At 43.1% G+C, this 21,397-nt stretch overlaps 1 protein-coding gene across 3 annotated transcripts in view; it reads left to right on the plus strand.

Annotated features, from left to right (window-relative positions):
* The window catches only part of PHACTR4 (phosphatase and actin regulator 4), a 123,171-nt gene that overhangs the window by 41,165 nt on the left and 60,609 nt on the right, over window positions 1–21,397 (plus strand). For 2 of the 3 annotated variants that reach the window (XM_060784281.2, XM_067460560.1), the window contains exon 1: window positions 18,959–19,335. The exons of the other annotated variant lie outside the window; for it this stretch is intronic. In XM_060784281.2, coding sequence (XP_060640264.2) covers window positions 19,290–19,335 — 46 coding nt within the window. In that variant the 5' untranslated portion in view covers window positions 18,959–19,289. Of the gene's footprint in view, window positions 1–18,958; window positions 19,336–21,397 lie in introns of those variants that run through there. 3 annotated transcript variants of the gene reach the window in all.

Raw genomic sequence — 21,397 nt, forward strand, 5'->3', positions numbered from 1 at the left:
TCTGTTCTGTTTCGCATGTTTGGTGTTTGTTGCTTCGAGGGTACTATTGTGCGTATGTGGTGCTTTCTATCATGACCTTGGGCCCATCCAATAAACTATTTTGATTTTGATGATAGATTCAAGCTTTAAAGTTGGAAACAACTTTAAAGCACACAACAACAACAGCAACTATAACTTCTAAAGAAGTAATATGAGTGTTCAGTACAAAAAACAATTTCATCTGAATCACTCTTTGTTTTTATTTGTGTTCTCAGATATTTTTTTTTTAAGTTTACACGGTATTGGAACTTTCAAAAAGGGTGCTGTGTGATTTCTTTGGATACGTTGTTGATCAGTATAAATTGATATAGGGACATCTTTTTGATTTCTAACAAATATTTAGTAAGTTAACAACCATGATAGCCAATTTTATGTATTTTAATCATTCTCTCAGGCTTTATTAGTATAATTATGTTTATTTAACTATTCGTATTTGTTTTCTATTTTGATGTTAATTTCTCTTTTTGTCACAAGTTTATGCTTATAATTTTATATTGTTTAGTATTCGTTTTGAGATGTTTGTATTTGCGAAGGGCATTGAATGTTTGCCTTTTTTGGTGTGTAAACCACCCTGATCCCCTCAGGGAGAGAGGGTGGTCTATGAATAAAGTTTTATTATTATTTATTATGCTGACACAAAAACACAGCATAACACAGCCAACGAGATATATATGCTGGATTTTGTATCACAAAATCACAAGTCGAACACTTCCCAGGCATTTAGGACTGTGTGATGTATTTGCGAATGATTCATGCAGATCCAAGGAAGGTGCAGCTGACAGATAGTGATGTTGTCAATGTGTATTGTTTCCAAATACGGGCTGAGATCTTTTGGCACGGCACCCAGTATGCTGAATACCATTGGGACCACCTGTACTGGTTTATGCCAGAGCCTTTGCAGTTCGATTTCGAAATCTTGATAACGGCTGAGTTTTTCCTGTTGTTTTTCATCAATTCAACCGTTATGTGGAATGGTGACATCAATAATCCAAACTTATCCCTTTTCCACAATCGTGAGGTCTGGTGTATTGTGTTCCAAAACTTTGTCAGTCTGAATTAGAAAATCCTACAGCATTTTTGCATGTTCATTTTCCACTACCTTTGCAGGTTTATGATGCCACCAGTTCTTTACTACTGGCAGATGGTACTTGTGACGCAAGTTTCAATGAATTATTTGGGCCACAGAGTTGTGCCTCTGTTTGTAGTCTGTCTGTGCGATTTTCTGCAGCAGCTGAGGATATGATCCATAGTTTCATCAGCTTCCTTGCACAGTCTGCATTTTGGTTTATCAGCTGATCCTGGCTTTAATGGCATTGGTTCTGATGGCTTGCTCCTGGGCTGCAAGAATCAGGCCTTCTGTCTCCTCCTTCAATGTTCCATTTGTGAGCCATACCCAGGTCTTCTCCTTATCTACTTTTCCTTCAATTTTGTCAAGGAACTGCCCATGCAATGATTTATTATTATTATTATTATTATTATTATTATTATTATTATTTGCTGTGTGATTGGTGGAGTTCTACAAACTGTACCGTGTTCCCTCGCTACTTTGTGGTTCGCTTTTTGCAGATTCGCTGTTCTGCAGGTTTTTGCCTCCCAGTTTATGAATTGTTGCTGTTGCCTAGAGTGGCGTTCTAATCCCACCTCCTGGCAACAATGGAGTGTGGAAGGGGTTTCACCCTTCCCCTCAGGAGAGAGGCAGCCAATCAAGAGAGATTGTAAAGCAAAGCAGAAATAGCTAGCAAAAACAAGAAGGTGTGCGGTGTCTTTAAATCTCTCCTTGCTTTTGCCTCACCCTTGGAACTCGATATATATACTGTATATACTTGAGTGTAAGCTTAGTATTCAGCCCTTTTTTTGGGCTGAAAAAATCTCCCTCGGCTTATACTCGAGTCAAAGTTAGTTATTATTTTACTCTATTATTATTATTATTATTATTATTATTATTATTATTATTATTACATTTATTATTTTACTTTATTATTATTACATTTATTACTCTATTATTACTGCTATTATTACATTTCCATTATTTCACTCTATCATTATTTTTATTACATTTTTTATTTTACTCTGTTATTATTGGAAGAATACGTAAGCACTAAGCACATTTACATTGAAGAAGATTAGAATAATGGTTTAATCAGAGTTGGACAGTCTTAACTTCAATTACAGTTTTATGTAGGTATTCCAAAACATTGACCCTATGGATACCTCAATTAATGTAATTTTATTGGTATCTATTTTTATTTTGAATATGCCAGTAGCTGCTGCAAATCTCACCCTCGGCTTATATTCGAGTCAATACGTTTTTCCAGTTTTTTGTGGTAAAATTAGGTGCCTCGGCTTATATTCAGGTCTGCTTATACTCGAGTATATACGGTATATGGCGCTCCTACTTTGCGGTTTTTCACTTTTCGCGGGTGGTCCTGGAACGTAACACCCATGATATGTGAGAGAACACTGTACATGATTCATAGTTTTTGTTGTATGCCTTTAAGCCCCCGGTGGCTCAATGGGTTAAGCCCTTGCGCCAGCAGGACTGAAGACCAACAGGTCGGAGGTTTGAATCTGGGGAGAGCGCAGATGAGCTCCCTCAGTCAACTCCAGCTCCCCATGCGGGGAACATGAGAGAAGCCTTCCACAAGGATGGTAAAACATCAGAAAAAAATCTGGGCATCCCCTTGGGCAACATCATTGCAGATGTCCAATTCTCTCACACCAGAAGCGACTTGCAGTCTCTCAAGTCACTCCTGACATACAAAAAACTGTCATTTCCAATGGATGATGACCCTGTGACTGTCTTTTCTTGACCAGATTATTCTGAGGGGGATTTGCCCTTGCCTCCCTTTGGCCCTGAGTGTGTCTTGCCGAAACTCACCCGATATGTTCCCGTGACTTGGTAGGGATCTGAACCCTAGTCTCCAGAGTCAAGTCACCTGTGACAAGATAAAGCAGATAGATTTTGAAAAAGATGTTACAATAAAATCAAAAGGATGGTTGTGAGCATGTGTAAGTAGTAGCTTTTGGCACAGGCTTTATCTCTGGCCATCCCAAGCAAAATTACTGTTGACTCATGTTCATGCTGAATTATTTGATGTCAAGATCTTCTATAGCTGCTCTCCGCTCGGTTAGAATGCAGTTGTTCCAGTTATTCTTGCCTGCCTGACAAGCCTTAACTTGGTGTTCATGCCCAATTTTTCCAGTTGCTCCAGTTAGATAGAGTTCCTTCGTGCATCTCTGCATCGCTGAGCCAAGTTGTTCTGCTGCGGGGCCGCCAGGTGGCATTTCTGGCTTTGATCTTGTTGCCGGTTGGGAGCATCTTGTTTATAACACGTTGCTCTTGGAAAACTAATAGGCGATACTATGCTGTGTGCAGAGTTTTGCATTGCTAAGTTGACTTTTAGTCAAGAAGTAAGATTCCCCTCTCAGTCAGTTTCAGTTGACGAATTGGGATGTTATATTCGTGTCCTGCTTTCAGGTTTCCCAGGCACAACTGGGAAATGCAGTTGTGCCTGGGAAACCTGAAAGAACTGCATTGAAGAACTGCATTGTAAATTTTGCACAAAAATGTGTCTCAAAACACATAGTTTCTCATTAGTTCATCACTCTTCTTATCACCATTTTTCAATACTCAAAAACATATTTTTGATCATATTTCAAATATTTTCAAATATTTTTAATTCTAATTTTTGTGATATTTGAAGCCTGGATGTTTCTTTATCCTGTGTATTCTAGTGAAAACTAAGTGATTCTTCCTCCATTTTTTGTCCTTGCTGCCTCAAAAAATTGCTAAAAGATGATGGAATTTGTTTGTGCTCCCATCTGTCCAGTGGAAGCTAACTGCAGAGTTCAGCAGTTTCAGATCATAGTGTGTGGGAAGCTATTTCCGTTAGGTCCAAAGGTATTTCATGACCATTAAAATGAGATTCTTCCAGGGCAATTAGTGCTAATAAAAGACTATTTTGAATTGCTTTGGTGTTGGCTCCCACAGACATTCATGAGGAGCTTTCGTTTGGATTCATTCTTTATGTACCGTATATTCCAGCATATAAGACTGGACGTATAAGACGACCCCAACTTTTCCAGTTAAAATATAGAGTTTGGGATATACTTGCCGTATAAGACTACCCCTCTTCCAACACCCACCAAATAAAAATGTTAAAAGCATCAGATTTGATTTCAATATGGTAATTTTCCTATTACTGTACCTCCTTCTCTGCCTCTCAGATCTCGCACCTGCGCACCTGCACCACTTCACTGCAGTTTTCAGGAGCGAGATCTGAGAGGCAGAGGAGGAGGTACGGTAATAAGATACAAGGGTGGGCTAGACAGGTAAAAGAGGTGTGTTTTTCTGGGCCCAGAGCCACCCTATCTCTTTTTTCCATACCCTGGGCGCCCTGGACTCCTGTAGCTTGCTCTGCACCTTCACCTCACCATCAGGACCGCATTAAGTCCACGAATCCTGATGAATGAATTTTCTTCTACTGTACTTTTACAGTGTCGCCCTTAATGCTTTCATACAGTCACTGCATTTGGCAGGGACGCGGCCAATGTCACAATATGCAGCAACCACAGATTTTCCAATCCAGATTGGACGTTTCAGCACCCACTCTATAAGACAGCTCCTGGCGTATAAGACTACTTTCGCATATAAGACGACTCCCATGCCTAAGGCTACTCCAGCGTATAAGACGATTCCCATGCATAAGACTACTCCCGCGTATAAGACGACTTCCATGTATAAGACTACCCCTGAGTATAAGACGACTCCCGTGTATAAGACGACCCCTGACTTTTGAGAAGATTTTTTTGGGTTAAAAAGTAGTCTTATACACCAGAATATACGGTACATACTCGTTGTTCTGGGAACCATTGTCACAGTAGAGTCATAGCAAGGTACTATTTTCATTTTATGTGTGTCTAGGTCAGGTCCTCCTCTCTTACAGCATCCTATCCTTCCTTCCCTCCCTCCCTCTTCCTCCCTCCCTCCTTCCCTTCCACCCTTTTGTCTTTCCTTCCTTCCCTCTTTCTTCCCTCCCTCCCTCCCTCCATTCCCTCCCTTCCTTCTCTTTTTCCTTAGCTGGGAGAAGAGAAGGCAGAGAGGGAACATGAGAACCATGTTTCAAGATTTCAAAGTGTGTCCCATTGAGAAGGAGGAAGGGGGAAAAACTGACTTTCTGCTGCTCTAGAGACCAAATGGCAGGGAAAGAGATTCGACTGAAAAGATGAGGAAGAACTTTCTAGAGATTGGCATAGATTGCCCGGGAGTGTGGTGGAGTCTTCTTCTCTGGAGGCTTTTCGGCAGAGGCTGTCTATTTGGAGTGCTTTGATGGTGCCTTCCTGCATGGCAGGGGGTTGGACTGGGTGACCCTTGGAAGTCTCTTCCAGTTCTAGGATTCTATATGAGGAGTAGGCAATACAGGGTCTAATGCAGGGGTCCTCAAACTTTTTAAACAGAGGGCCAGGTCACAGTCCCTCAAACTGTTGGAGGGCCGGATTATAATTTGAAAAAACATGAATGAATTCCTATGTACACTGCACGTATCTTATATGTAGTGCAAAAGACACTTAAAAACAATACAATAATTAAAATGAAGATGATTTTTAACAAATATAAACTTATTAGTATTTCAGTGGAAAGTGTGGGCCTGCTTTTGGCTGATGAGATAGGATTGTTATTATTGCTATATGCTTTCAAGTTGTTTCAGACTTAAGTTGACCCTGAACGAGGGACGAGTAAATAACCTTGGAGGGCCATATCTGACCCACAGGCCTTAGTTTTAGGACCCCTGGTCTAATGGATACACTTTTTGTCTCCTGTCCACCATCTCATCTTGACCAAGACCAACCCTTTTGGGATCTAAATATTTCCTGGCTTTCCTTCACTTTCTGCCTCCAAAAGAGAAGAGGAAAGGGAGGAAAGGACAGGGAGAGGACTCCCTCCCAGCCCACCCACTCCGCTCCAGCCCGCCATGCGGCCTCTAAGTTAGAAAATTTGCCTTTGCCTGGTTTAAGTACTTTTTTCTTGTCGTGTCAGGAGCGACTGGAGAAACTGCAAGTGGTTTCTGGTGTGAGAGAATTGGCCGTCTGCAAGGACGTTGCCCAGGGGACGCCTGGATATTTTTTGATGTTTTACCATCCTTGTGGGAGGCTTCTCTCATGTCCCCTCATGAGGACCGCCAGCTGACAGAGGGAGCTCATCCACACTCTGCCCGAAATCGAACCTGCGACCTTCAGTCCTGCCAACACAGGGGTTTAACCCACATTGCCGCCGGGGGCTCCTGGTTTACATACTGACATTCCGAAAAGAGCAATTCACATTGGTAAATGTATTTACGAGGGATATTTTTTAAGTAAGGTCCATTTGAACATAAGTACACAATGAAAGTTTATTTCAAAAAAGTAAATTTATTTTCAGAAAGTACATACTTCACTCTATTTTTCGACATAGGCGCCAAGTTTGTTCAAACACTTATCAGACCTCTGAACCAATTTTAAAATACCCTCTTCATAAAAACTTGCCACCTGCTCCGATAACCAAATTGTCTGTAATCAAAGAAGGGCGACCGGAGCGGTCCTCATCATGGACGTTTTCGCAGCCATCTTTGAATTGTCATACCCACTTACGCACTTTGCTTTCACTCATAACGGTATCACCGTACACTTCACAAATCTGTCGATGAATTTCTGCAGCAGGCAGGTTCCTTGCTGACAAAAACCGTATCACTGAGCGAACCTCACATGCGGCGGGTGAGTTGATAGTCTTAAACATTTTTAAAGCACAGAACAGAACCGTGCAGGTTAGCTACAGAGCGGAAACTGAGCACAGTTGTTCCCAAGGCATGCCGGTACATGACGCACGCGCTCGTTGCGGTATGCGCACAAACTACTAGTATCTACAACAAAATGGACCTTACTTAAAAAATACCCCTCATATTTATTTATATCTAACCTTTTCCATCCAGTTCTTCATCATTTCCTGACACTTCAAATATGTCACCAGATGCATCACTCGAGGACCAAAGTCTCCATCTCTGCTTGTCTGTATAGATCTAGGTCAGGCATGGGCAAACTTCAGCCCTCCAGGGGTCTTGGACTAACTCCCACGATTCTGGCTGTTAGGAATTGTGGGAGTTGTAGTCTAAAACCCCTGGAGGGCTAAAATTTGCCCATGCCTGTTCTAGGTGCATATAGTAGTCCAACACATCTAGAGGCTATTGGATTGAGGCAGCGTATTAACAGCTCTTCCCCAAAACTTAGTGGGTCTAAATTTTTTTTGTGTTCTTGCAAATGTTGTCTCAATTCTCTTGTCCCATAATAGACAGTATATACTTTATAAGTTTACATATACACATTGAGGTCTGAAATTTCAGATTTTGATATGATTCCGGGATAAGTTGAGGGTCATTCTGCAGACAGGAAAGTGCCACTTCAGCCACTCCTGGCAACTGCCATGGCCTTTTTCCTATCCAGGCATTCAAAAAGGCCAGAAGCAGCACTACAGCCGAAAGAGTAGAGGAACTTCCTGCTGCTTTGAAGTTCTCCCAGACAAACTGAGCTCTCGCCTTTCACCGCTCTACTCATAGAAGGAGATGGTTTCTTTTTGATAACAATTAAGATATAGTACTGATACTGATCCATGGATAAGTTAACCCAGGTTTTGTGCGTTGACTTTTTTGACTAAACTTTCTAGATGTATACATGAGTATATACAGTACTATTTATTTATTTATTTATTTATTTATTTATTTATTTATTATTTGAACTTATATGCTGCCACTCCCCTGGGGCTCGGAGTGGCTTACAAGAATGGCTAAAATCTAACAAAATTTAAAAGCAATTTAAAACAATTTAAAAACAGCAATATCAAACATTAAAAGCCTGTCGAAACAGGTATGTCTTACATGCCCTGCGGAAAGCTGGTAAGTCACGCAAGGCATGGACTTCAGGTGGTAGAGTATTCCAGAGTGATGGTGCCACTGCTGTGAAGGCTCTGCGTCTGGTTGCTGTTAGACGCAAGGTCTTGACACTGGGAATTTCCAATAGATCTTGGTCCTCAGAACGGAGGGATTTCTGGGGTAGGTAGGGGGTGAGGCAGTCCCTCAGGTACATCGGCCCCAGACCATGCAGGGCTTTAAAGGTGAGTACCATCACTTTGAAAGTGATCCGGTGCTCAATTGGTAACCAATGCAGCTGCAGTAAGATTGGTGTTACGTGGCATCTCATCGGAATTCCCACAAGAAGCCGAGCAGCTGCATTTTGTACCAACTTGAGCTTCTGGATCACCGACAGAGGAAGGCCAATGTAGAGGGCGTTACAGTAGTACAGTCTTGAGATGACCGTGATCTGGATCACCGTAGCTAGGTCGTCCTTGGACAGGTAGGGGGCCAGCCGTCTAGCCTGCCGCAGATAAAAAAAGGTGGTTCTGCTAACGGCGGAGACCTGTGCCTCCATCGTCAGCAGAGGGTCCAAAAGGACTCCCAGATTCTTTACCAATGATGACAGGTGTAGCGCCTCACCATCCAGAGTAGGCAGCTGGATAGCCCCACTGCCTGGTCGACCCAGCCATAGGATCTCCGTCTTTGCTGGATTCACCCTCAACCTGCTGGCACGCAGCCATCCAGTAACGGCCTCGAGGCACTGATGTAAACAATCGGGTACAGAGTCCGGTCGGCCTTCCATCTTCAGCACCAGTTGAGTGTCATCAGCGTACTGATAACACTCAAGCCCAAAACCTCGAACCAGCTGAGCAAGTGGTCGCATATAGATGTTAAACAACAGAGGGGAGAGAATGGCCCTCTGAGGGACCCCACAAGATAGAGGGGACCTCTCAGAGACCAGGCCTCCCCTCTCCACTCGCTGTCTACGGTTGTGAAGAAAGGAGGACAGCCAGTTTAAAGCTGTCCCCCTGACTCCAGCAACAGCAAGGCGATGGGTCAAAAGATTGTGGTCGATTGTGTCAAATGCTGCTGTGAGATCCAATAACACAAGCAGCGCTGACCTGCCCTGGTCAAGCTGGAATTGAAGGTGATCCGTGATGGAGACCAGCACAGTTTCTGTCCCATGCCCCGCACGGAAGCCGGACTGGAAGGGATCTAGTCCGGCTGTGTCGTCTAGGAATTGCTGCAACTGCTCCGCTGCTGCCCTCTCAATCACCTTGCCCAGGAACGAGAGATTCGAAACTGGGCGGTAACTGGAGGGAACTGAACAATCTAAGTCTGGTTTCTTCAGCAGGGGAGAGACCACCGCCTCTTTTAAACCCTCTGGAAAAACTCCTTGCTCAAGGGAGCTGTTTATAATCTTCAACAGAGGGTCGCGTAATCCCTCCAAGCAGGATTTCACCAACCAAGAGGGACACGGATCGAGGGAGCAAGTGGTCGGTCTAGCTGCATATCGACAGCCCCTGCGTCCAGCGGGATGAACTGGTCGAGGATGGGCCCAGAAAGTGGCCAAGGAGTCTCAAGTTCTCTCACTTTGTTTGTTAGCATGAATCATAAAGCACAGGAAGTGAGCAGCTCCATCTTCGAGATGTTGGTTAATTAAAGAATCCCTATTATGTATTGTCGAAGGCTTTCATGGCTGGAATCACTAGGTTCTTGTAGGTTTTTTCGGGCTATAGGGCCATGTTCTAGAGGCATTTCTCCTGACGTTTCGCCTGCATCTATGGCAAGCATCCTCAGAGGTAGTGAGGTCTGTTGGAAATAGGAAAATGGGTTTATATATCTGTGGAATGACTGGGGTGGGGCAAAGAGCTCTCTGCTGAAGCTAGGTGTGAATGTTTCAGCTGACCGCCTTCATTAGCATTTGAAGACTTGGCTGAGCCTGGGAAAATGTTCTGTTGAGAGGTGTTAAGATGTGCCTGGTTGTTTCCTCTCTGCTGTTTTGCTGTAGTAATTTTAGAATTTTTTAATACTGGTAGCCAGATTTTGTTCATTTTCATGGTCTCCTCCTTTCTGTTGAAATTGTCCACATGCTTGTGGATTTCAATGGCTTCTCTGTGTAGTCTGACATGGTGGTTGTTGGTGTGGTCCAGCATTTCTGTGTTCTCAAATAATACGCTGTGTCCAGGCTGGTTCATCAGGTGCTCTGCTATGGCTGACTTCTCTGGTTGAAGTAGTCTGCAGTGCCTTTCATGTTCCTTGATGCGTGTCTGGGCGCTGCGTTTGGTGGTCCCTATGTAGACTTGTCCACAGCTGCATGGTATACGGTAGACTCCTGCAGAGGTGAGAGGATCCCTCTTGTCCTTTGCTGAACGTAGCATTTGTTGGATTTTCTTGGTGGGTTTGTAGATTGTTTGTATGTTATGTTTCCTCATCAGTTTCCCTATGCGGTCAGTGGTTCCCTTGATGTATGGCAGGAACACATTTCCTCTGGGTGGATCTTCATCTTTACTCTTGTGGCTTGTTCTTGGTCTTGCAGTTCTTCTGATGTCTGAGGTGGAGTATCCATTAGCCTGGAGAGCCCAGTTGAGGTGGTTCAGTTCATCTTGGAGGAGGTGGGGTTCGCAGATTCTTTTTGAACAATGAACAAAATCTGAACAAAAAATGAACAAAATCTGGCTACCAGTATTAAAAAACTCTAAAATTACTACAGCAAAACAGCAGAGAGGAAACAACCAGGCACATCTTAACACCTCTCAACAGAACATTTTCCCAGGCTCAGCCAAGCCTTCAAATGCTAATGAAGGTGGTCAGCTGAAACATTCACACCTAGCTTCAGCAGAGAGCTCTTTGCCCCACCCCAGTCATTCCACAGATATATAAACCCATTTTCCTATTTCCAACAGACCTCACTACCTCTGAGGATGCTTGCCATAGATGCAGGCGAAACGTCAGGAGAAATGCCTCTAGAACATGGCCCTATAGCCCGAAAAAACCTACAAGAACCTAATCCCTATTATGGTTTGGGAAGTTGACTTTCCATCACTGTTTGCAGTGGCAGTAGATAACACCCACTGTCTAAGCACTTGCAGCACTACTGCATGTCTCTTGCAGTGAACTTGCAGTACTGGCATGGGGAAGTGACTCATAACACCAGTAAGGTAGCAAGATCAGCCCTGAGATGGCACAGTTTAGTCATGTACATAATTCTGGGCAGATATTTTGTTGGGCTTGCAGGAACTTGAACTAGCAAGGCTGCTAAACTGGAAGAGTTTCTTTTGAGCTGCTCCTGTCTTTTGGCAAATGTATATTCATAAATTGTTTCAAAACGTATATTCATGCAAGGTCAAACTTGCAATTATATTGAGATTCATGCTAGGGAAGCTTAGGAAGAAGCATCATTATCTGGAATAACGAGCAAACTTATGTGGAAATCTAGGAAGCTTTAAAATTTAAAAAGCATTTCTGACTCAAAATTCTCATTTTAGCCATGAACAGGTTTAACTAGCATTTCTATGGAAAGTTATATCCAACCACTGACTTTGCTTAAAGTCTTCCCAACATGATCAGCAGCTGTGTTTGTGAATGATGAACTTGGTCCATTTTAATAAGTGACTTCAGTCCAGTTAAAAACTAGAATAGATGTTTGTTATTCCACAGAAACTAACAAACAGGCTTTTATTCAGCTTCACATAGGGACCCATAAAAATCACCAAACTCTGAATCACAGCGGTCACAATGTGAATGAATTGGATATTAAGTGAAAATGTAGGATGGGATTCATATTAACACTTTTCAGTCACCTTATGGTCCCAGATCACTCTTTGTTTTCCTCTCTTTTAAAGCTCTTTCCTTTCTTTTATGTGATTTTAAAACCATTAATTCTGTTGATATGTTTGGCTTTGTAGTCCAAACCATTAATTCAGTTTTGTAGCCTTTTACTTAAAAAGGCTTGATTCTGTTTCATTTAAAAATTTATGCATAGACTTGTACTGCTTTGTAGTGCTTTAGTGTTACTCCTTGGTTTAAATTAGATAGCAATAGCTATCTGTGATTTGTTCACACCTGTCTGACAGATGCTTAGGTTCTGGAAAAGCAACTTTGTCCTTTCTAATTTATGATATGGTGTAGTTTGTTTAAATAATCTTGCTGCTATCGGCAGGTTCATGGGTATCCTCCCAGGGTTTCCTGCTAGACACTGTATTGCAGTTTATATTTTGTGTTCCATTTAGAGTATGTGTATTAAAAAATAAAACTCCTGGAGGGTGGCAGTGTTTGGGAAAATGTCCTGAACTGCAGTTTTCTAGAGAAGAAATTACCTCACAGACAGACTGGAAGGGCTTTATTTCTCAAAGCATACAGTACGGTTACAAACAAAATTCCATCTGACAGTTGCTTTCCCTCTCACCTCATATCCCTCACTTTGGCCCTCCCCTTCACAGCCCCATTTCCCTGGAAACCCTCTCCCTTGGCCTATGTTCATGGTCCCCCACAACACCAGGAAAGGAGGTAATGACAAACAGGAAGGTTGTTTCTTAATTGTGTCAGAAGCAATGAGAACATACCACAAGTCGCTTCTGGTGTGACATAATTGGCTGTCTGCAAGGGCGTTGCCCAGGGGATGCCTGGATATATTACCATCCTGTGGGATGCTTCACTCATGTCCCCACATGGGAAGCTGGGTCTGATAGACAGAAGCTTGCCCTGCTCCCTGGATTCGAACTGCCAACCTTCATGTCTTCAGGTCAGCAGCTCAGCCGGCATAAGGGTTTAACCCATTGCGCCACTAACAGGAAGGTCAAAATGAAGTTCAGATGGTTAAATTGAGAGCAGGGGAGGTAGGAATTAAAAACAAAATTACCATTCATCTTGCAGTTCAGTTTGAGCTCATGTTAAGGATCTTCATCTTTTGTGATGAGTTTTCATCCACCATGGTAAAAAACACTTCCAGGGTCTAGAGGTGGGCATCTGGATTGAGTAGGTTTCTCTGCACTTCTCAGGTGCATGTATCCATATTTGTAAAAAATATCCAAAATATGCAAACTAGGGGAGAAATCAGTAACTGGGTTAAAAAGTGGACTCTTCCAAGGGAGTGGAGGGAAAGTGCACTCGGTGAAACAGAGCAAAACTATTTAAGAATGTGTTAAGAATGCTTATTGCTTTTACCTCTCCCTGCCTTGAGCTCCCTCTAGGAATGTTTATAATTCTAGCACGATGGCATTCATCTCTCCGATTAAAAAAATTCTTTCCATTTTGGATCTTTCTTTATCTAATCTGTGGATTCCCCAAAGTCCATAATGTTGTAAAGGTCTTGCTCCATTATCGTTCGTATTGACACTTAAACTTGGTTTGCATTTGATTCTCAGCTCCCATCCTACCCACATTCTTTGCATGAATCCTGCTGTGGTTGATTCATGTACTATGAAGTCACCTTAGATTACATGTGGCAATAGTGGCGAAAGGAGTCCATTTGGCACAGTCTACATGAGAGAATGTTAATAGATACATCAGTGCCATTTTCATGTAGTATTCATTCACACTATAGAAGCTGGAGCTGCCTGGGGTGCCAGTTGGCGCATGTACCTTGGAGTACACAAGGCTGCTCTGTAACACCGATCCATAGGCAGGATTAAATGTAGACTAAATCTGGACCTCATAAGTTGAATTGACACATGTATACTGGAGTGTACATGCGCCAATTCAGCTGTAGGAGGTCCACATTTAGTTTGCATTTAGTCCTGCCTATGGATCAGTGTTACAGAACAGCCCTGTGCAGAATACCACAAACCTTTTCCTTGGCTCAAAGGAAGTTTCATTTACAATGAAGTAATTTTGCTTGGATGAATTGAAAGTGCAGCTCATTCTTTCCCTCAGGCACCGGATAATTCCATATCTCCTTGAGTCGAATGCTCACCTTTTTGGGCTGAATTACAACACCAAAATTAAGGCACACATTAAATTTGATGGCCTCATTCACAAGGCCTTCAAACCGAGGAGGAGGATTTGAAAGCCTTGGGAATGAGACCAGTTGGGAACTGCGTGAGACTAGCAAAGGGGCATGGCTTCCCTTTTGCTGTCGGCCATTCTGCTGCCTCTTACCTGACAGCAGACCCATTTATTTATTTATTTGCTATATTTATATACTGCCCCTCTCAACCCACAGGCGATTCGAGGCGGTTCACAAGGCAGCAATTCAATGCCCAACAACATCATAAAAACATTTAAAACATTTAAAAACATTGTCATATCATATAAGACCATAACAAGTTAGTAAAACCAAACATTTTCATCTCCTAGATAAAAACATAATCTGATCTCAACATGGGAGACAGTATTGAGCCCTGAGGGACCCCACAAGACAATGGTTGTGAGGTAGAACTGGTGTCCTCCAGTAACACCTTCTGGGTACGACCTTGTAGAAAGGACCGGAGCCACTGTAAAACAGTACCTCCAAGGCCCATTCCCGAGAGGCGTCCCAGAAGGATACTGTGGTCGACGGTATCGAAGGCTGCTGAGAGGTCCAGCAGAACCAACAGGGACACACTCCCCCTGTCTAGCTCCTGGCATAGATCATCAACAAAGGCAACCAAGACTGTCCTGGTTCCATGTCCCAGTCTAAAGCCAGACTGCGCCGGATCCAGCTAATCTGTGTCTTCCAAGAATCCCTGGAGTTGTGAAGCAACTACACATTCCAGGACTTTGCCCAAGAAGGGGAGATTGGAAACTGGCCAATAGTTGTCGAATTGAGTGGGGTCCAGTGATGGTTTTCTCAACAGCGGTTTTATTATAGCTTGTTTTAAGCTCGCTGGAATATTGCCTTCCTGAAGGGAAACATTAACCACCACCTTCACCCACTCGGCCAATCCCCCTCTGGCTTCCTTTAAAAGCCAGGATGAGCAGGTGTCTAGGATGCATGTGGTTGGCCTCATCTCTCCAAGTATATTGTCCACATCCTTGGGTTTCATCAATTGAATTGAATCCATCAAAATCGGACAAACAGTTGCTCGTGATACATCCTTAGAGACTGCCGTGAACATAGTGTCCAGACCAGAACGGATCAAAGCAACTTTGTCTGCAAAGAACCGAGCAAATGCTTCACAGCAGGCTGCCAAATTGTCAGGGCTCCCATCCTGAACTATGGGATTTAAAAGTCCTTTGACTACTCAGAATAGCTCCGCCGGACAGTTCCTTGAGGATGCAATATTGGCCGCAAAGAAAGATTTCTTTGCGGCCTTTATTGCCGCGGCATATGCCCTTAGGAGGGCATCAAGCCGTGACTCACTTGGATCCAAACACCACACGCCCTCTAGTCTCCTCCTCCTTCACTTCATCTCTGCCAGCTCTTTGTTGAACCAAGGAGCTAGTTTAGCTTGGCTACTTGAGAGGGGACATTCTGGAGCAATCGTGTCTATTGTCCTAGTCATCTCCCCATTCCAGAGAGTGACCAGGGCATCAACAGGATCACCTACCGAGGTGGCGGGAAACTCTCCAAGAGCTGTCAGGAATCCATCCGGATCCATAAGCCTCCTGGGGCGGACCATCTTAATGGGTCCTCCACCCCTGCAGATGTTAGAGGGTGCAGTAAGTCTAAATCCGTTGGTACAGGCAAGGTTGTATAATGGAGGCGGGCCGTGGGACAGCCAACAGGACAAGGAAGCCATTCCCCTTCTCCAGCCTTGTATGGTTCCCAGCTGCCTGCCTCCCTGATGTGACCATGGCTGTACCGTTGGGTGCATTACATTTAACACCAATATTTTTTGTGTGATGTGCACCTTCATAAATGAGATGGCACAATGGGTTAAACCCTTGTGCCAGCAGGACTGATGACCAACAGTGGAGAGCGGGTTGAGCTTCCTCTGTCAGCTCCAGCTCCCCATGCGGGGACATGAGAGAAGCCTCCCACAAGATGGTAACATCAAACATCAGGGCATTCCCTGGGCAACGTCCTTGCAGATGGCCAATTCTCACAGAACAGAAGCGACTTGCAGTTTCTCAAGTTGCTCCTGACAGGAGGGAAAAAAGAGATGTGATTATGTATGGCGCATACTACCTGAGTAAATATGGTAGTTACGTCTTTCTTATCTCATTGATTTTTATAGTACCTATTAATGAAAATAGTTATTGTTCCCACCTCACTATTACAGTATAACAGGCCACCCTATACACTTGTTGCTTAGTTTTGAAATTATATCTTCTTACTTGGTAATCTCCATAAAGTCACCGAGTCTTATTCAGGTTTGTTAAGGGCATTTGAAAACTGACCTTCCTTACATAGAAAGTGGTTGATTTGCTACTGATTTTTATTGACCATATTCAACCTTGGTCCTCTTCCTGAAATAAATGTGCCTATTCCGAATTGGAACTTCATCACCTTTAAGGAGCAAACCTATTTTTAGATGCTAGTCCTCTACTTTTGCAGCATTGGGAGACGGCTCAATATTTCATTGATTTCCTCTGTCTTTCCTAGTGCATCTTGATCACCTGGCAGGGCAGTTTTCTCCTTGAACCATTCACACATACTTCTTATGTTTGTTTGGGGCTTTAAAAAAATCCTTGAACAGAAATATATTTGGAAAACGAGCAATCCCCATGCCCCTGTTTCTGCTTGGATATTATGGCTTCTAGGAAAGCAGATCTTTAAGCTGCTGTTGAACTGGCACTTGAGTCCCAAATGTGGTTGTCCTGGTGGCCCACTTTGTGCCATTTGCTGGAGCATTTTCTGTAAGCGGGTTCAGACAACATGTCTTCGGACCAGGGGCTGAGGACAAGTGGTTCCTCACTGCTTCTGCTCACAAACACAGCTGGGATCTGAGGAGAGAGTTGTAGCTCTTCCATTTGCTTCCCTGGAGGAACCTGACAGTTCTTGCTTTCTGTGCTGGGCCCAGCATTCAGGTGCATCTGCCCTTCTCCTAGGAAGTGGACTGCAGGCAAAGGGAGATGCCGAGCACTTCCTTTGGGCGCTGCTCCCCTGATGTGTCTGAGCCACAGGGATTCGGCTGACTCTGAATGATAACACTGTTCTACAAATTTTCAGTTTTTCTCAGTTACGGAAACGAAATGTGCTGTTTCTTAATAAATTTAACATGCTGAATTCAAATATAATAATTAAATGTGTTAATTGGCTCTGGTTTTTATGCAACAGCTATTTCAATTTTCTCCACAATAGGTAATTCGTTAATATTATGATAATGCACCTAACCTTACTGCATGTATATAAACCGTGAATATTTACTAAATTTTAGTCAAATTATATTGCCAATAGTTTATACATGAGAAATATTTATTTAATTAGTCTATTGTTTATGTTTGTGCAGCAAGAAACTATATTAGTAGGCCTAATGCAGTTGATAAGTCTGAAAGTTTAAATGTCGCTTTAATCGTGACTTTAGTTTATATCCTGTTTGCTTCTCTTGACTTTTCTTTTGTATTCAAGGAAAGGATTGTCTCTTACAATGCTCCAGCAGTAGTCTGACAGCATTGACGGAGTCCATTTGCCTTGATATCTTTTTTACATAGTGCTTTATTTACACACGTGCGAGGCATAACTACAGTAAAAAGAACAATGTAAAACGATGTTTAACGATACTGTCTCAGTCTTCAACTGACTGACCCTCACCGTTCAAAAGTCTGGCCTTATATAGGGCTTTCTGGCTTTTGCACACGGCACTAATACTGCGTCATCAAACTTTCTAGAGTATTCTAGAATCTTCCATAGTGTAAGTCGCAACATGCATTTTTTCAACCATACGTGATTGCTTATATCATAAAAACTAGAGCCAATATACATTTTAAATGTCATTTTCGTTTTCAGCACCCCAAAATCATAAAAGAACAACTATTTTCAGGCCCGAAACGTTTTCTCCGTTGAACAGTGTAATCGGCTGGTGGACCCGTGGCCTGGACGGGAGTGTTGCTGCCTGTTTGGGGCTTCTTTTTGTGTGTAGGGTAGCCCACTTTTTCAGTTTCACCTGGTCACTTGATTATTTTTCCTTTGAAAGGATTATTGTGCCCTAAAAGGCAGGTTAGAAAACATTTACTATACAAATGTATGTGGAAACACGTGGTAAATGTGTCTATAAAGCATCAGATGACACATATTCCAGAATCAGAACTTGGGAAAGTTCCTTTTGGGAATGCACTCCCAGAATCCCCCTGTCAGTATAGCCACATGAACAATGTAACTCAATGTTTGTGATACAATTACATAAACTTTTTTGTGTTGTGCTGATAGAAGTCTTTATTTGCTGATTGCACCAATGACAAGTCTCAGCATTTCTCCTATGTGCTATTAACTGACACATTTTTAATTTATGTTTTGGTAATATCGGAAGGATATTCATGGGTCTTAGGAAAATGTCATAGTTTGAAGCACTTTGGAAATATATATTTTTACAGTGGTTTCTTGGTCACCACTAGGTTTTGGTTACAAAACCCCTTGTGGATACCAAAATCTATGGATACTGAGGTCCTATTATGTAACAGAACATAGTAAAATGAATGATATAAAATGGCAAATCCAAATTGCTTTTTGAAATGCCCATATTTACTTGAGTCTAATGCGCCATGGAATCAAATGCGCACCTCAGTTTTCAAAATCCCCCAAAAGTAATTACCATATTACACACATCTATTATCCACCCTAATTTTGGGAAGGTAATTAGTCAAAAAAAGGGAGCATTAGAATTGAGTAAATACAGTATTTTCACGTTATGGGTGATTGAAGATGTGGATACAGAGGATCAGTCGTGCTGGCTCTTTCCCTATAGGATAGAGTAGCATTTCAAGGGATTTACCCTTTCCCCAAGGTCTGATTATCCCCCCCCCCCCAAAAAAAAGTCAAAGGGATGGCAATCAGAAGCAGTTTTTTTATAAGTTTCTTCTGCTTTGGAAGCTTTCCAAGCCCTGCTGCTTCTCTCTCTCTCTCTCTCTCTCTCTCTCTCTCTCCTTCCCTCCCTCATTTCCTACACTTCCAGCTTTCCTGCTTTTAAAAAGCAAGAGGGTGTTGATGCGTTTGCTTCTGTGGCTCCAGGACTCCTCCTTCTTGAGGTCCAGCCCTAAACAGAGTACTCACTGTGGAATGACAGGCATTCCTCCTCCTCGGAGAGAGCTGGCATGGGAGCTTGCTTCTGAGGATCACATCAAGTGCCCAGGCCAGGGGTACAGGAAATAGAAGTGGTATGTGGAGAGGAAGGGGATTTTGACCAACACCCCTGTCCAGTTTCCTGAGCTCGCTCCGTTTTTGTCTGGAGAACAGAGAACTTTTTTTACGCAGAGGAATTCATTTGCCGCTTCTCAGACTTATGTCTGTTTCCGGAATAGGCGCTCCTTTTTCTGTTTTCTTTCCCTGAGCCTCCCTTGAAGACTCACATAATGGGGCAGACGCGCTACTCAAGACCGGTAGATCCAGCTCCCTCAGGTGAGTAATGGAGGGTCTGATTGCTGCTGAAGGCGAGGCGAAAGTGGCAGGTGAAGCCAAACAAGCGTGCATGTCACAAAAGAATGCCAGGATTGTGTTAACCTGCGCTAAGGGGCTTCTGCATATGCAGAGGTGTTGAGCAGGATTGTTTTCCTGATCCTTTGGAGAAAAGAAACTGGCTGAGTTTGGAGGTTTTTGACTCTTGATGGCATGACTACGCTCCCCGTGGGACAGTTTTCAGTGTTCTATTGCTAGGAGCTATTCCTTTTGATCTCGCTCCATGCTGCTGCTTACCAAATGGTCAGTTGTAGGAGTCGTTGGCTTAAAAGAGTTGAGCAGAAAACACAGAGCAACACTTTGTCCATTTAGCTGGAATTAAATAGTTTATGCCAAGTAAGAGTTGCCAGTTGGCTATTCCTCCTCAGCGCAAGTAGGACTGAGGTTAGGAGAAGATTGTTAGGAGAAGAAGTCTGCGTTCACTGCTTTTCTGGGGTTGCAAAATAATTGGGAATGAAATACAAAGGTAGTGGAGATGGAGTGGAGAGGAAAATACATTGAAATGTGATGTCCCCAGTCAACAGTCTCCAGAAAGATTACCCCAAACGTTTATGGGGTTTGGGCAAATATGGCAATGAAGTTTTTGTTGCGGCTCCCATGCATGTTTAGATCTTTGATGTGGCAGGGAAGAATCCAAAGATACATATAGAACTCGAGGAAGGGGGCCTCGGTGTCACCTCCCTCCAGAAGCACTAATGTCTAGCAGAGTTATGTGTAACATACCACCAGTCTTCCAGAGAAACATTTTACTATTCTATTATTATCCCACTCTTTTTTAAAAGGGCGTAGGATGGCATCGCCCAGCTGTTTTCCTCCCCAACTCATGTTCATGGCAAGCTTGCAAGGTAGATCAGGTTGAAAGAGTCATACAGTGAGTTTCATGGTTCATTGAGGAGTATGACTCAAATCTCCAAATCTTAGTCCAACATTGTAAACACCTCGTCCCATTGTTTGAGACCACGGTGGGAACCATCTTTAATGTTCTTGGGCACAAGTGGTTTGAGTAGGTTGTTCCCCACGTGGGGCAGTCTTTGCCATAAGTCTTTCTTTCTGTGTGTCTGCTGCGGGCTTTTCTCCTCCTTGCTAAGATATGTCCTAGGCTTGATTCAGCAGACATATTTTACAAGTATATGACTTTATCCTAGGACAGCATTTCTCAACCTGGGGGTTGGGACCCCCGGGGGGGGGGTCGCAAGGGGGATTTCAGAGAGGGTTGCCAAATATCATCAGAAAACATATATTTCCAGTGGTCTTAGGAACCCCTTTGGCAGAGAAGGCTGAAAATCTCTCTGCCTGTCCTTCTCTTCCTTTTTGGAAACAGACCGGTGAATCCTCTCACCAGAAGCCATCCTCAGCTGTGATTAACCGGCGCCTCACCTGGGGGGCGGGGGGGGGGGCTGATTCTGAGCCTCTGAGTGGGGAGGGAAGAGCAGGTGTGCTTGGCACATGGCAGTGTGTTGTGCATGTGCGTGTGAAAGAGAGCGTGCAAGGCTGGAGGGAGGCTTGCGTCAGCGAGTACCTTCAAGCCATTGAGGTTCTGTGTGGGAAATTTGTCCCAATTCTGTCGTCGGTAGGCTTCCAAATGCTCTTTGATTGTAGGTGAACTATAAATCCCAGCAACTGCAACTCCCAAATGACAAAATCAATCACCTCCAACCCCACCAGTGTTCAAATTTGGGCATTTTGGGTATTTGTGCCAAATTTGGTCCAGTGAATGAAAATACATCCTGCATATCAGATATTTACATTATGATTCATAACAGTAGCAAAATTACAATTATGAATTTATTTATTTATTTACTATACTTGTATACCTCTGTTTCTCAGCCTAGCTGGCGACTCAACGCGGTTTACAACAAAATACCAAATACAATAGTCAACAGTATACAATTTAAAACCATAAAAACATAATACACAATATTGGTACATCAATAACAATCCAATGCATCTCCTGACTAAAATCGTGATCCATTTTCGTCGTCCATATTACCAATCCTTTAATCAT

The sequence above is a fragment of the Anolis sagrei genome, chromosome X (assembly GCF_037176765.1).
Source record: "Anolis sagrei isolate rAnoSag1 chromosome X, rAnoSag1.mat, whole genome shotgun sequence".
NCBI classification, from domain to species: Eukaryota; Metazoa; Chordata; class Lepidosauria; order Squamata; family Dactyloidae; genus Anolis; species Anolis sagrei.